Source organism: Lepus europaeus, chromosome 13 (assembly GCF_033115175.1).
Source record: "Lepus europaeus isolate LE1 chromosome 13, mLepTim1.pri, whole genome shotgun sequence".
In the NCBI taxonomy this organism is placed as follows: Eukaryota; Metazoa; Chordata; class Mammalia; order Lagomorpha; family Leporidae; genus Lepus; species Lepus europaeus.
Genome location: NC_084839.1, coordinates 12521265 through 12534849, shown reverse-complemented (window position 1 = coordinate 12534849; position 13585 = coordinate 12521265). Strand labels below are relative to the sequence as shown.

At 41.5% G+C, this 13585-nt stretch overlaps 1 protein-coding gene across 1 annotated transcript in view; it reads left to right on the top strand.

Moving 5' to 3' along the window:
- NBAS (NBAS subunit of NRZ tethering complex) overlaps positions 1 to 13585 on the top strand; it is a 427776-nt gene that overhangs the window by 266813 nt on the left and 147378 nt on the right. Inside the window, exon 39 of the mRNA XM_062208974.1 lies at positions 13455 to 13531. Within this exon, the coding sequence (XP_062064958.1) occupies positions 13455 to 13531 (77 nt within the window). The remainder of the gene's footprint in view (positions 1 to 13454; positions 13532 to 13585) is intronic.

Genomic DNA, 13585 nt, shown 5'->3' with positions numbered 1-13585 from the left:
GGGTCAACATACTTGATGGTAAATTGGGGAATCATTCTTTCCCCTCTATCCATGCACTTGTTATTCATTGAAGAAATGGTTCTTGAACCACTTGTGTGCTTTGCACTATCTTCAGATCTTAAATACCAAGTTGAAGGAGACAGTGTCCCTGTCTTCAGAGGGCTTTCTGTGGAGATGGGATGACAGAAAAATTGGTATGTGATAAGGACTGTGACAGTCATTGGGATTCCAGATGGATGATAACTGAGGAAGGTGTGTGAAGAGGTTTCCTGCCTTTAGAGGATGAATAAGAGTTCGGTAGATGAGGAAAGAGAGAAACTTGAGAAGGGAGGTGAATTAGCGCATATTTTGTGGAGAGACAGTAAAATTCACAGAAGCAAAGAAAATAAAGCATGAGTTTGCAGTGATTTGTAAGTTATTTGTAAGTAAGAGAAAAGGGACTCCATGAGCAACCAGTGAAGAAATAAGGCAACAGTGGGCTGAACAGAAAGGTGAGGCCTGTGTGCTATGTTAAACATGTTCTTTTTTTTTATGATACCTAAATGTATTGTATTTGTATTAAATTCTTATAAACTATGTAATTTCATTTTTATTTAATTTTTTATTTTATTTAACTTATACAAGTTTCTTGTATTTCATACATGGAAATTTAGGAACATAGTGGTACTTCCTAACCTGAACCCCCTACTAAAAGGTTTAGGAATTTTAAGGTACAAATTTTTCCACATCTTTTTGCTTTCATTTCCTCATCTATAAAACTGGTGTACCATCTTGGCTGTAGGTTCACTGGGCTGCTGCTCTCCGGTGATGCCATGTTCTTGGCCCCTTTGCTTGGTTATTCCCCAAGATCTGCCTAATCTTCCTTGCTACCGCCTTGCAATTAAGTCAGTCCAGTTATGGTTTCACCTTCTTTGGAAGATTTGTGTCTGTAGTTATTTACCCTGAATATATACTAGAATCAATTAAAGGGTTTTTGAGAAACCACTGTAGATTGTTTGTGTTAGCATCTCTGTATTTGGGCCTATGTAGCAAATGCTTTTTCCAGTATCTCAGGCCATTCCATGGTGAAGCCATACTTAAGGCTATTTGGGAAGTTTCATTTAAGCTATATCCATTCTTCCAACTCCTGACACTTGCTCTGTAGCCTGTCACCTGGCAGCAAAGAGAAAGCCACCTACCAATTTCATTTCTGTGTCTGGTGTCTTCTACTTGGGGCTTAAATCCCAAGTGTCGTATCTGTTTCTAGCAAATATTCTAGAACTTTGAAGATTTTCTTCAAGATGGGTGCAAAAATCAATGTGTCTTCATAATGAAGAGAGGAAGTATGTTGTGTGTGTGTGTCAGTCACTGAGCCAGTGCACTGAGCGTGTACTCTTGGATAATCCGAATCCCAGAGTGGATACTGATTTCCCTGGTATCTGTGTGATTTTGGGGAGGAAGGTTTTCCATCCACTGGTTCACTCCCCAAGTGGCCAATGGCCAGAGCTTAGCTGATCTGAAAGCAGGAGCCAGGAGCTTCTTCCTGGTCTCCCGCATAGGTGCAGTAGCCCAGACACTTGGGCCATCTTCTACTGCTTTCCCAGGCCATGGCAGACAGGTGGATCAGAAGAGGAGCAGCTGAGACATGAACTGGTACCCATATGGGATGCTCACATCACAGGCGAGGCTTAGCCTACTACCGCATGGCGCCAGATTCCTCACTGTCCTCTTTGAAAATGTGGTGTGCATGCCCAGGCTGAGAAGTTTCCGTATGTGGATTTGTTTTCTACTTTAAGAATTCTGGAGTTTCAGTGTGGGCTGCTAAGAAAGTTGGTTTTTTTTTTTTGTTTGTTTTTGGTTTTTTTTTGTATTTTTTTTTTAACTGTAAAGCTGTATAGTTCTGTATACATTCCCACAGACTTACTTATAAGAGTACAGCTAAAAGCTTACTGTGAGACCCCAAATCCCATTAAGCTATGTGGTAATAATGCTATTTTAAGTGTTAAAGTGATTATATTGAGTACTAAATTGATCATATAGGCAGGATTAAGCATTAAAGGGATGATATAAATAAGAGCAAGTGTCTGGTAATAACTATAGATAGAATTAAAAAGGAGAGAATGTTCTAACATGGGAAGCAGTTCATAAAGCAGACTCATAAAATAACAATTGCTCTAAATAGCACTCTGACCTCAGAATCAGCCTTAAGCCATTCTAATGTGGCTGAAAAGCCCATGAGAGAATTTCAGGCATGGAAAGCCAAGACACTGTGCCTCCCCCCGCCCCCCCCCCCAAAATGTCCTACATAAAGGATCTCTTTGAGTGAGACCCCATTGGAAAGAATGGGCCATCAAAGAAGGATGTACTTTTTTTCTCTGAAGAGAGGAGAATGCTTTTACTTTGCTTATGGCCTTGTGTAAATACTGACAGAAACTATGGACTCAAAAGGCTTCCATAGGAAGCCTTGGCAGCTCATGTCAAGGGCCTCGGGTGGTCACTGACATCATAGATAAGAGTATTAACTGTTAAATTAGCAACAGGAGTTACTGTGTACTAATTCCCCATGCAGGATCTGTCCTCAATGAGTTGTACTATGAAAATTAATTGTAATATTTGTTCTCAGTTTTTTATATTTTTTTTTGTGTGTGTGTGTGCAAATTGTTGAAATCTTAAAGTTGTACTTATGAAATTTATACTCATTAAATAAAATATTTCTTAAAGCATTCTGGAGTTTCAGTGTGGGCTGCTAAGAAAGTTTTCTTTCTTTCTTTCTTCTTCTTTTTTTTTTTTTTTTTTTGACAGGCAGATTTAGACAGTGAGAGAGAGAGAGAGAAAAAGGTCTTCCTTTTCTGTTGGTTCACCCCCCAAGTGGCTGCTATGGCTGGCGGCGCTGCGCCAATCCAAAGCCAGGAGCCAGTGCTTCCTCCTGGTCTCCCATGTGGGTGCAGGGCCCAAGCACTTGGGCCATCCTCCACTGCACTCCCGGGCCACAGCAGAGAGCTGGACTGGAAGAGGAACAACTGGGACTGAATCCGGCGCCCCAACCAGTACTAGAACCTGGGGTGCCGGTGCCGCGGGCAGAGGATTAGCCAACTGAAGCGCAGCGCCAGTCAGTTTTCTCTTTTTTAAAGATTTATTTATTTATTTGAAAGGCGGAGTTACAGAGAGGCAGAGAGAAAGTCTTCCATCTGCTGGTTCACTCCCCTAATCGCTATAGCTGGGCAAATCTGAAGCCAGGAGCCTGGAGCGTCTTAAGGTCTCTGGGTGTAGGGGCCCAAGGACTTGGGCCATCTTCTATTGCCTTCCCAGACCTTAGCAGAGAGCTAGATCAGAAGTGGAGCAGCCAGGACTCAAACCAGCACCCATATGGGATGCCGGCTCCATAGGGGATGACTTTACCCACTATGCCACAGCACCAGCCCTGCTAAGAAAGTTTTGATATCCAAGGGTGGAGTGGGGGGCTACTACCCGTTCCTAGAGCCCATGTCCTTGAACAATTCATTTGCTGGTTAAGAGGGTCTGGACTAGGCTTTTGATGTTGTAGCGATTTATGAGCTGTGATGATCTTGTGTGGCAGATCAGGGATGGCAGGGGTTAACTTCCACAGTTATTATGTTAGGGATTAGGGAAGAAATAGGATTTCTTTCAAACTGGAATTTTTTAGAGCGTGGTGTCCTGGATATCTGTGATTCTTCCAGTCTTGGATGAGCTGACACACTGTCAGGGGTTTGTAGCCAGAACCTCAGCTAGTTGTGTGCTGTGAACAAGGCATATTAGCTTGTTCAGAGTTCCTTTCAGCAAAGCCCCTTTGGGAAAGAAGTAACTGACAGGTACTTTAGCATTTGACACAGAGCATTTGACATCAGAGTGTATGTTCTTTCTTTCCACCACCCTCAACCTTTTATTAAGCAAACTTACATTTAACATTTAATTAGAAAAAATTTTACACCGCATTCCCAAATACCCTCACATAGAAGCTACACTTAACATTTTACCATACTTTCTTTTGTGTCTCTACCTCTTGCTTCATCATCCAAATCTAATGTATTTTTTGATATTTTTTAAAGATTTATTTATGTCAAAGGCAGAGTTAGAGAGGTAAGAGAGCAAGATCTTCCATTTACTGGTTCACTTCCAAAATGGCCACAATGGCCAGAGCTGTAACTTTCTGAAACCAGAAGCCAGAAGCTTCTTCTGGGCTTCCCACGTGGGCTCAGGGGTCCAAGGACTTGGGCCGTCTTTTGCTACTTTCCAGGTGCATTAACAGGGAGCTGGATTGGAAGTGGAGCAGACAGGACTCGAACCAGCAACCATATGGGATGCTGGCTGTAGGCAGTGGCTTCACCCACTTCACCACATTGCTGGCCCCTAATTTTTTGATAAATTTTAAAGTAAGGGCAGGGGATATTAGTATATTTCACCCTTTGACCCTGCACTTGTACACATCTTTAACCATAGTTAGTATTTATTATATTTGTGATAAAATTTACATTCAACAAAATACAGAAATGTAAATTGTACCACTGCATGAGCTTTGACAAATGCAGCCCCTTTGTTATCTCCTCCAATTGAGATACAGAACATTACTATCACCCAGAAAACCTCTTCCCAATAAACACCCATACCACACACCCTAGAAAACAACTCATTTTCTGATTTCTCCTACTGTAGAGTAGTTCTGTTAGTCTAGAATTCATTAAATTGTTTAGTGTGTATTCTTTTATGTAGAACTTAGAGTTTTTATGAGTCATCCATTTTACATCTATCACTGGGTTTTGTTTTTGTTTTAAATCATTGAGTAGTATTTCACTGTATGAATATAAAGCTGTTTACCCATTCTGTTAAGTGACACCAGGACTATTTCCAGCTACAACTGTTATGAAAAAGATGCTGTGGACTCTCATATAAGAGTTTTTACAGACATGCGTTTTTATTTCTCTTAGGTAAATTACTAAGGATAGAATTGCTGGATCAAAGATATGGCATTCATTTAGTTTTATTAGAAACTTTCAGACATTTCTCAGTTTCTAGCTATTGTAACTTTTCAGGGCTCTTGTTCTTGAAGACTGTAGGTTTTTATTTTTGTTTCCTTTTTTCTTCCTGAGTTTTAAGCGCCCAGCATTGATACAGACAGGGGCTGTCCCTCAGGATAGAAGCTGTAAGAATACAAAACTCTGTAACTGGTGTTGTGGTACAGTGGGTTAAGCTGCTACTTGCAATGCCAGATCTCCTATCAGAGCACTAGTTTGAGTCCCCACTGCTCCACTTCCAATCCAGGTCTCTGCTGATGCACCTCGGAAAGCAGCAGAAAATGGCCCAAGTGCTGGGGTCCCTGTCACCCATGTGGAAGACCTGGATGGGGATCCAGGCTCCTGGATTTGGCCTGGAACAGCCCTGGCCATTAGGTCGATTAGGGAGTGAACCAGAATTGGTAGGTCTTCCTCACCCTTGACCTTTTCTTCTCCCTCAGAAGAATAAATCTTTTTAAAAAAATGCAGGTATCCAATGCCATTCCTTATTCCAAAATGGCTACACCCTTCTAGTTTCTGTCTGCTTTTTGGGTCCATTTACAGTGCCTTTGAATGCTTGTTTTGGACACTTTATTCAGAGTTTACAGTTTTCATTGGCAGGAGGGCTGTTCCATTACAGAACTTAGCTGCAGAAGAATTTAAATAGAATTACTGTTCTGGATTCACCAGGACTCATCTGCTGCTGATGAGTTAAAGTCGGAGTTGTGGTTTCCCAGCAAGGGAAGCAGAGAGCCAGGGTCGTTTTTCTTAGGATTAAATCTGAGGAGTTAACTTGTACGAGAAGTGTTACCTTGTGGAAGGAATTTTGGAGATATCCCAACTCTCTTGAGGGGTTTGAGATTTTTGTCAAGAAGCCCCTTGGCCATGTGAGTGTTCAAGTCGGGGAACTGTGTGAACCTACAAGCAGTCCAGGAGATGCTGCAACAAGGATGTGGCCTGAACCGAGAACTTCAGTAGCTGTGAAGATTCAAGTTGTATGTGTTGTTGGAAGTTATTCTACTTCTACAAAGAGGGATAGTTTGAGTTCGTCCTTCCCGATTTGTATCCCTTTAATTTCTTTTTCTTGCCTAATAGCTCTGGCCAAAACTTCCAGAACTATATTGAATAGCAGTGGTGAGAGAGGGCATCCCTGTCTGGTACCAGATTTCAGTGGAAATGCTTCCAACTTTTCCCCATTCAATAGGATGTTGGCCGTGGGTTTTTCATATATTGCTTTGATTGTATTAAGGAATGTTCCTTCCATACCCAGTTTGCTTAGAGTTTTCATCATGAAAGGGTGTTGTATTTTATCAAATGCTTTCTCTGCGTCTATTGAGAGAATCATATGGTTTTTCTTCTGCAGTCTGTTAATGTAGTGTATTACGTTGATTGTTTTGCGAATGTTGAACCATCCCTGCATACCGGGGATGAATCCCACTTGGTCTGGGTGGATGATCTTTCTGATGTGTTGTTGCATTCTATTGGCCAGAATTTTATTGAGGATTTTTGCATCTATGTTCATAAGGGATATTGGTCTGTAATTCTCTTTCAATGTTGCGTCTCTTTCTGGCTTAGGAATTAAGGTGATGCTGGCTTCATAGAAAGAATTTGGGAGGATTCCCTCTTTTTCGATTGCTCTGAATAGTTTGAGAAGAATTGGAGTTAGTTCTTCTCTAAATGTCTGGTAGAACTCAGCAGTGAATCCATCTGGCCCTGGGCTTTTCTTTGTTGGGAGGGCCTTTATTACTGTTTCAATTTCTGTCTCAGTTATGGGTCTGTTTAGGTTTTCTATGTCTTCCTGGCTCAATTTAGGGAGGTTGTATGTGTCCAAGAATCTGTCCATTTCTGATAGATTTCCCTGTTTGCTGGCATACAAGTCCTTGTAGTAATTTCTGATGATTCTTTTTATTTCTGTGGCGTCTGTTGTTACATTTCCCATTTCATCTCTGATCCTATTGATTTGGGTCTTTTCTTTTTTTAGTTAGTTGGGCCAATGGGGTGTCAATTTTGTTTATGTTTTCAAAAAGCAGCTCCTCGTTTGGCTGATTTTTTGTAATGTTTTTTTTTTTTTGGATTCAATCCTGTTGATTTCTTCTCTGATTTTAATTATTTCTCTTCTCCTACTGGGTTTGGGTTTGGTTTGCTGCAGATTTTCTAGATCCTTGAGATGACTTGAAAGCTCATCTATTTGGTGCCTTTCCAATTTCTTGATGTAGGCACCTATTGAAATAAACTTTCCTCTTAACACTGCTTTTGTTGTATCCCATAGGTTTTGGTATGTTGTGCTGTTATCCTCATTTACTTCTAGAAAATTTTTGATTTCTCTTTTAATTTCTTCTATGACCCATTGTTCATTCAGGAGCATGTTGTTCAATCTCCATGTGTTTGCACGTGCTCTAGGGATTCCTGAGTTGCCAATTTCCAATTTCATTCCTTTGTGGTCTGAGAAGCTGCATGGTATGATTCTAATTCTTTTGAATTTGCTGAGACTTGCTTTATGGCCTAGTATGTGGTCAATCCTAGAGAGGGTTCCATGTACTGCTGAGAAGAATGTAAAGTCCTTAGATGTAGGATGAAATGTTCTGTAGATATCTGTTAGATCCATTTGGGCTATAGTGTCATTTAAATCTACTGTCTCCTTGTTGATCTTCTGTCCTGTTGATCTGTCTATCTCTGAGAGTGGAGTATTGAAGTCCCCCAGTACTATTGTATTGGGGTCTAAGTCTCCCTTTAAGTCCCTTAACAAGTCTTTTAAATAAGCTGGTGCCCTGTAATTAGGTGCATATACGTTGATAATCGTTATATCTTCCTGTTGAATGGATCCCTTAATCATTATATAGTGCCCCTCTTTGTCTCTCCTAACAGTTTTTGTGGTAAAGTTTATGTTGTCCGATATTAAGATGGCTACGCCCGCTCTCTTTTCATTTCTGTTGGCGTGGTATATCTTTTTCCAGCCTTTCACTCTCAGCTTGTATGGATCCTTGTTGGATAGATGGGTTTCTTGCAAGCAGCAAAAGGATGGGTTTTGTTCCTTTACCCAATCAGCCAATCGGTGTCTTTTAACTGGACAGTTCAAGCCATTAACATTCAATGTGACTATTGAGAAGGAGTAACTTTGCCCTGCCATTAGCCAAAGATACTTTCTAATATATGGTTTGAGATTCCTGTGATCTTTTGCTGTGAGGTTTCCTACCTTTACCTTCTTTCATATTGGTGACCATGTTTCTGTGTTTCTGTATGTAACACATCTTTAAGCATCTTTTGCAGGGCTGGACGAGTGGCGACAAATTCTTTCAATGTCTTTTTGCTGTGAAAGGTCTTTATTTCACCTTCATTCATAAATGAGAGCTTTGCAGGATATAGTATTCTGGGCTGGCAGTTTTTCTCTCTTAGCACCTGGGCTATGTCTCGCCATTCTCTCCTAGCTTGCAGGGTTTCTGAAGAGAAGTCAGCTGTGAGTCTAATTGGAGATCCTCTGAGAGTAATCTGGCGTTTCTCTCTTGCACATTTTAGGATCTTTTCTTTGTGTTTCACTGTGGTGAGTTTGATTACGACGTGTCGTGGTGAGGATCTCTTTTGGTCATGTTTATTAGGGGTTCTATGAGCTTCCTGTATTAGGATGTCTCTGTCTTTCTCCAAACCTGGGAAATTTTCTGCTAGTATCTCACTAAAAAGGCCTTCTAATCCTTTCTCTCTCTCCATGCCTTCAGGTACTCCTAGAACCCGAATGTTGGGTTTTTTAAGAGTATCCTGTAGATTCCTGACAGTATTTTTTAGATTTCTGATTTCTTCTTCTTTTATTTGATTTGATTGTTTCCTTTCCTGTTCTCTGCCTTCTAAGTCTGATATTCTCTCTTCTGCTTCATCCATTCTGTTTTTAAGACTCTCTAATGTGTTTGTCATTTGATCTATTGAATTCTTCATTTCATTATGATTTCTCATCACTATCACCATTTCTTGTTCCACTAGTTGTTTCAATTCATTTTGATTCCTCCTTAATATTTCATTTTCACGAGAGAGATTTTCTATCTTGTCCATGAAGGATTTCTGTAGTTCAAGAATTTGTTTTTGAGAACTTCTTAATGTTCTTATCAATTTTTTGAGATCTGCTTCTTGCATTTCTTCAATCTCCTCATCTTCATAATCTTGAATTGGGGTGTCTTTTTCATTTGGGGGTGTCATAGTGTCTTCCTTGTTCTTGTTACCTCGGTTTTTGCGTTTGTTGTTTGGCATGTTGGAGATATTTGGTTTCTTCACTGTGGAGTTTTTTCTTGTTACACTATGGCTCTATATTAAGTGGACTGTCTGCTTTCAGTGGTGCCTTAGAGGCTTGAGATGAGTGTGGACTGAGAGCTGTGTTTGGTTCCTCAGGGCTGAGGGTGTGTCAAAGATGACACTCCCAGGTTAGGTGTGGTAAATCTCTCTCTTTTTTGATTCAAAAGGGAAGTAATTCCACACAGCTGAATGTAATTGGAGGTAGTTAGCAGGCAAATGATATACCCACAGGAGCCAGAGATCGGAAGCTCTTTCCCAAGGACCACACAGGGAATCTCTGCTGCCCTCAGTGTGGGCTCCAATTCTCCTGCAATCTCCCACTGGGTTGCCAAGTTAGATGCTAATCTCCTGTTATTTCACCCCTCCCCCCAGAGTCAGGTTTTTCTGCTAGGCTCAGGGCTGGTGCAGACCTGAGGTCGCCCTGCTTATGACGTATGTCCAAAATGGCGCCTGCTCTGTCTTGCTCGCCTTTGAGAGGTGAGCGGAGAGAGAGAAACTTGTGTCCGTATCGGTCGTTTTTTTTAATTTTTTTCCTCTCTCTCTTCTAGTTAGCCTGGTGAACTTTTCCCCACGAAGTTTCAAGCCTCGTTCCCTCTAGCCTCCTCTTTCCGCTTGCCCGCTGGTATCTCGGGCTATTGTGGTTCGGCTCACCTCGCGTTCCAGCGCTGGTGCGTTGAGTCTGCTGCTGGTGTCCCGAACTTGGGCTCCCACGCTCTCCACGCAGGTACACTGTGAATCTCTAGTTCCGGAAGAGTTTCCTATGCTGTTTCATCCCCTACTCTTCCTTGACCCTGCAGTATCTCCACTTATATTAACCTGTCTCTCTCTCCGGACTAATAGTGTGCTGCCTGCCTATTCCGCCATCTTGCCGCCAGTACCCGCCCTGGGGTGACGAGACCGGAGGGTGATTGTCTCTGGAGTGTTAGGAGCCAAGATGGAAGAGGTGGTTCAGGGTCTGGGCTCTGGGTTGATTGTCTTGCTTGTCAAAGTCATTCTCACTGGCAAGTTGCTTGCTCTCTTTAGGGATTGCCAGGATTTTAACATGTTTCACACAGTTTGTAAATATTAAATCTATGTGGATATTATCAATTTGGAGCAAATACTTGTATTTTAGGGTAACAGTTTCCACTGCTTAGTGAAAGATAGCAATGATGACCCTTTAGGCAAAGCTCTGAGGGCAGTTTTTGTCATAGCTTTCAGCTCATGGAAGTTAACTCTGTATTTCTGTCCTGGTATAGGCTTTATGTTTTAAGGTCAATGTATGTGACCTTTTTGTGAGTTCTATCTAAGATATAACTGTTTTTTTTAAAGACTTACATATTTGTTTGAAAGTCAGAGTTAGAGAGAGAGAGAAAAACACACAGAGAGAGGAAGAGAGCAAGATATTGTCCATCTCTGCTTCACCCCCAAATTGCTGCAAGAGCAGGCCAGAACTGGGCCAGGCTGAAGCCAGGAGCCAGAAACTTCATCCAGGTCTCCCACATGGGGGGCAGGGGAGCAAGCACTTGGGCCATCATCCAATGTTTTCCTAGACCATTAGCAAGGAACTGGATCAGATGTGGAGCAGCCAGGACTCAAACCGGTCACCTAATGGGATACCAACATTGCAGGCAGTGGCTGAACCCTCTATGCCACGATGCCAGCCCCTCTAAGATACAACTATTTTTAAAGCAAACCTGCTAAACTTGTGTATCCAGATGAAGATGATACCCTTTCAAAGCTGTCTCCTGGGCACTATGCATTTATTCCAACTGTGTCATCATTGCTATTTCTTATTACTTTAGTTTTGGAATTCCCTTCCAGTTCATAGCATATTCCGTGGAGCATCTTCAATGGTAGCGTATTTTCATCCGTTGAAGGTACTTTGGATTTTGTAAACAGCCAGGTGCACATTAAATGAGGGCAGCCTTCGAGCTGATGTTGTGCTAAAGACTTTAGGTGTGACTGGAAAATAGTAATGAGATGTGAAGTTTTCTCCAGCCACATCGGTAGCTTCTTTGCTAGCTGGAGAAACAGCCACACTCCTGATGTAAGGGCTCCGAGGGGTTCCTTTGAAGAGACAAAGCTAATTGTGATGAGTGGGTTCAAATATACTTGTTTGAAAATTGTCCCTTTTTTGTGTGTAAAAAAAGGAAATTTCTTTTGTGCATAAAAATTAGAATGAAGAAAAGAAATGAAGTGCAACTGAAGGTCACTTTAGGAAAGACATAAGGAAGAGAATTAGCAATACAGAATTATGAGCATGGGAAAGAGTTGTATTTCCTCATCTCAAAATAAAGGTCTGGAGGCCCAGTGGGCATGTTTAGAATGATAGCCTATATCAAGCAGACACAAGTCAAAGTGACAGCCCTGGGGTTTTGTCTGTGTGAGTGTGTTTGTAGTATATGATTTCTGGACTGCAAGTAAATTGTGCAATTGTGCTCCAATAGGATTTTCAATAGATTAAATTTACATGATTTATTTTATCTTCTGTTTTTCAAAATCTATTGCTCAGCTCATTCATCTTTCAGGATTTATTCGCCAATATTTATACTTCTTTGCTCTCGTAATAGTTTGTGCAAGTTATTCACTCAGGCTTTCTCTTGCCCTGATCTGTTTTTTTTCCCAAAGGGTGGAGACTCTGATTCTTATCACAGGGCAATGTCTGGTTCACAGATAGTTCTCACTGATGTTGAATAAAAATATGAATTTGGAGGTAGGTTTTAGAATGAATATTTTTTCGTTGAAATATGTGCTTGAAGCTGTAAAATTCCTTGGGAGGCCGAAGGCTGCCTGGTGGTACATAGGTTTGTTTGGAGAACAGGTAGATATTGAATATTTAGAGAACCTTGTAGGGCCACAGTATTTTTTTCATGTGTATCATCCACAGGAAGTATTGAGATGTAGGTCTGCCTTTGCTGTTTCGCCCTCCATACCTGCTACCCAGACTGTTGGCTAAACTCAACTTGTACAAATGGCTTAAATATTAGTGTAAGTAAGGTAGATCTTCTGGGGAAAAAAATTATGTGGTGCATTTTCAACTCCAATATCATTGTCATTAGGTTATTCCTATACGGTTTGCCTTCATTAGTGTGGCTCAGAGTGAGTCGAGTCTGTGCTTTTTTTTTTTCTTTTTTTCTTTTTTTTTTTTTTGACAGGCAGAGTGGACAGTGAGAGAGCGAGAGACAGAGAGAAAGGTCCTCCTTTGCCGTTGGTTCACCCTCCAATGGCCACTGTGGCCAGCGCGCTTGGCCAGCGCATCGCGCTGATCCGAAGCCAGGAGCCAGGTGCTTCTCCTGGTCTCCCATGGGGTGCAGGGCCCAAGGACTTGGGCCATCCTCCTCTGCCTTCCTGGGCCACAGCAGAGAGCTGGCCTGGAAGAGGGGCAACCGGGACAGAATCCGGCACCCTGACCAGGACTAGAACTGGGGGTACCGGTGCCGCAGGCAGAGGGTGTCTGTGCTTTTAAAAAATAAAGGATTTACATTGAGATTATATATGATTATCTGGTGTTTGTGACAAGACCCTAAATTAATAGAATGCATCCTCATTAAAACAAACTGTATATAAATACTCTATTGACAGTGTACTCTCCGTTAAAGCAGTGACATTGGCAATTTGTCGCTTATGTAGCAATTTTTTTATGGAAGAGTTGTTAATTGTTGGGATTTTTTAAGACAGACAAAAGGAGAGTCTGATTTTCTTTTTGTCAAGTATGATGAAGAAGGCTGTTCTTGGAAGAAACAAAATCATGTCCTCACTAAGTAATCAAAAGATTTGTCCTAAATTTGCAGTCACAGAGCTGTTTTATTGCTCTAATGTTTAGTATACATTATGATCAGTCTCCTCATTAGTGATCATTGATATGCATACTTTTATAGCACAGCCTGGTTTTCAAACCAAGAGACCCGGCTTTAAGAAGCCAGCCCAGTGAGGTGTTTATGCTTGCACTTGGCTGCTGCCCCACCAGGATTTTCTTACCTGCAAGTAAGTAAGGGTCAGCAGTGCCCCTCCCAGTTAGGGCAAAGTCACTCCGTCACCTGGTTCCATTGGATCTTTGTTTAGATGGTGTTGAATAGACTTTGATGAAGGGCTTTCAAGAGTCTTCTGGAGCTCCTTATCTGTTGAAATCATAGAGACACTTGACTTCCAGTGATGTAATGTGTTGTAGATCACCAAGCAAAATTACGCTTTTTTCCCTCCTGTTTTCAGTTCTGTTACAACTAGCAAGTGATGCTTTGCCAAAAGACATGACCTTGGCTCTCGCTTATCTCCTTGCCTTACCACAGGTGAGTTTACCCTTACTATCAAGAAGAAATTAAAAATGAGTAAACCAACAATCT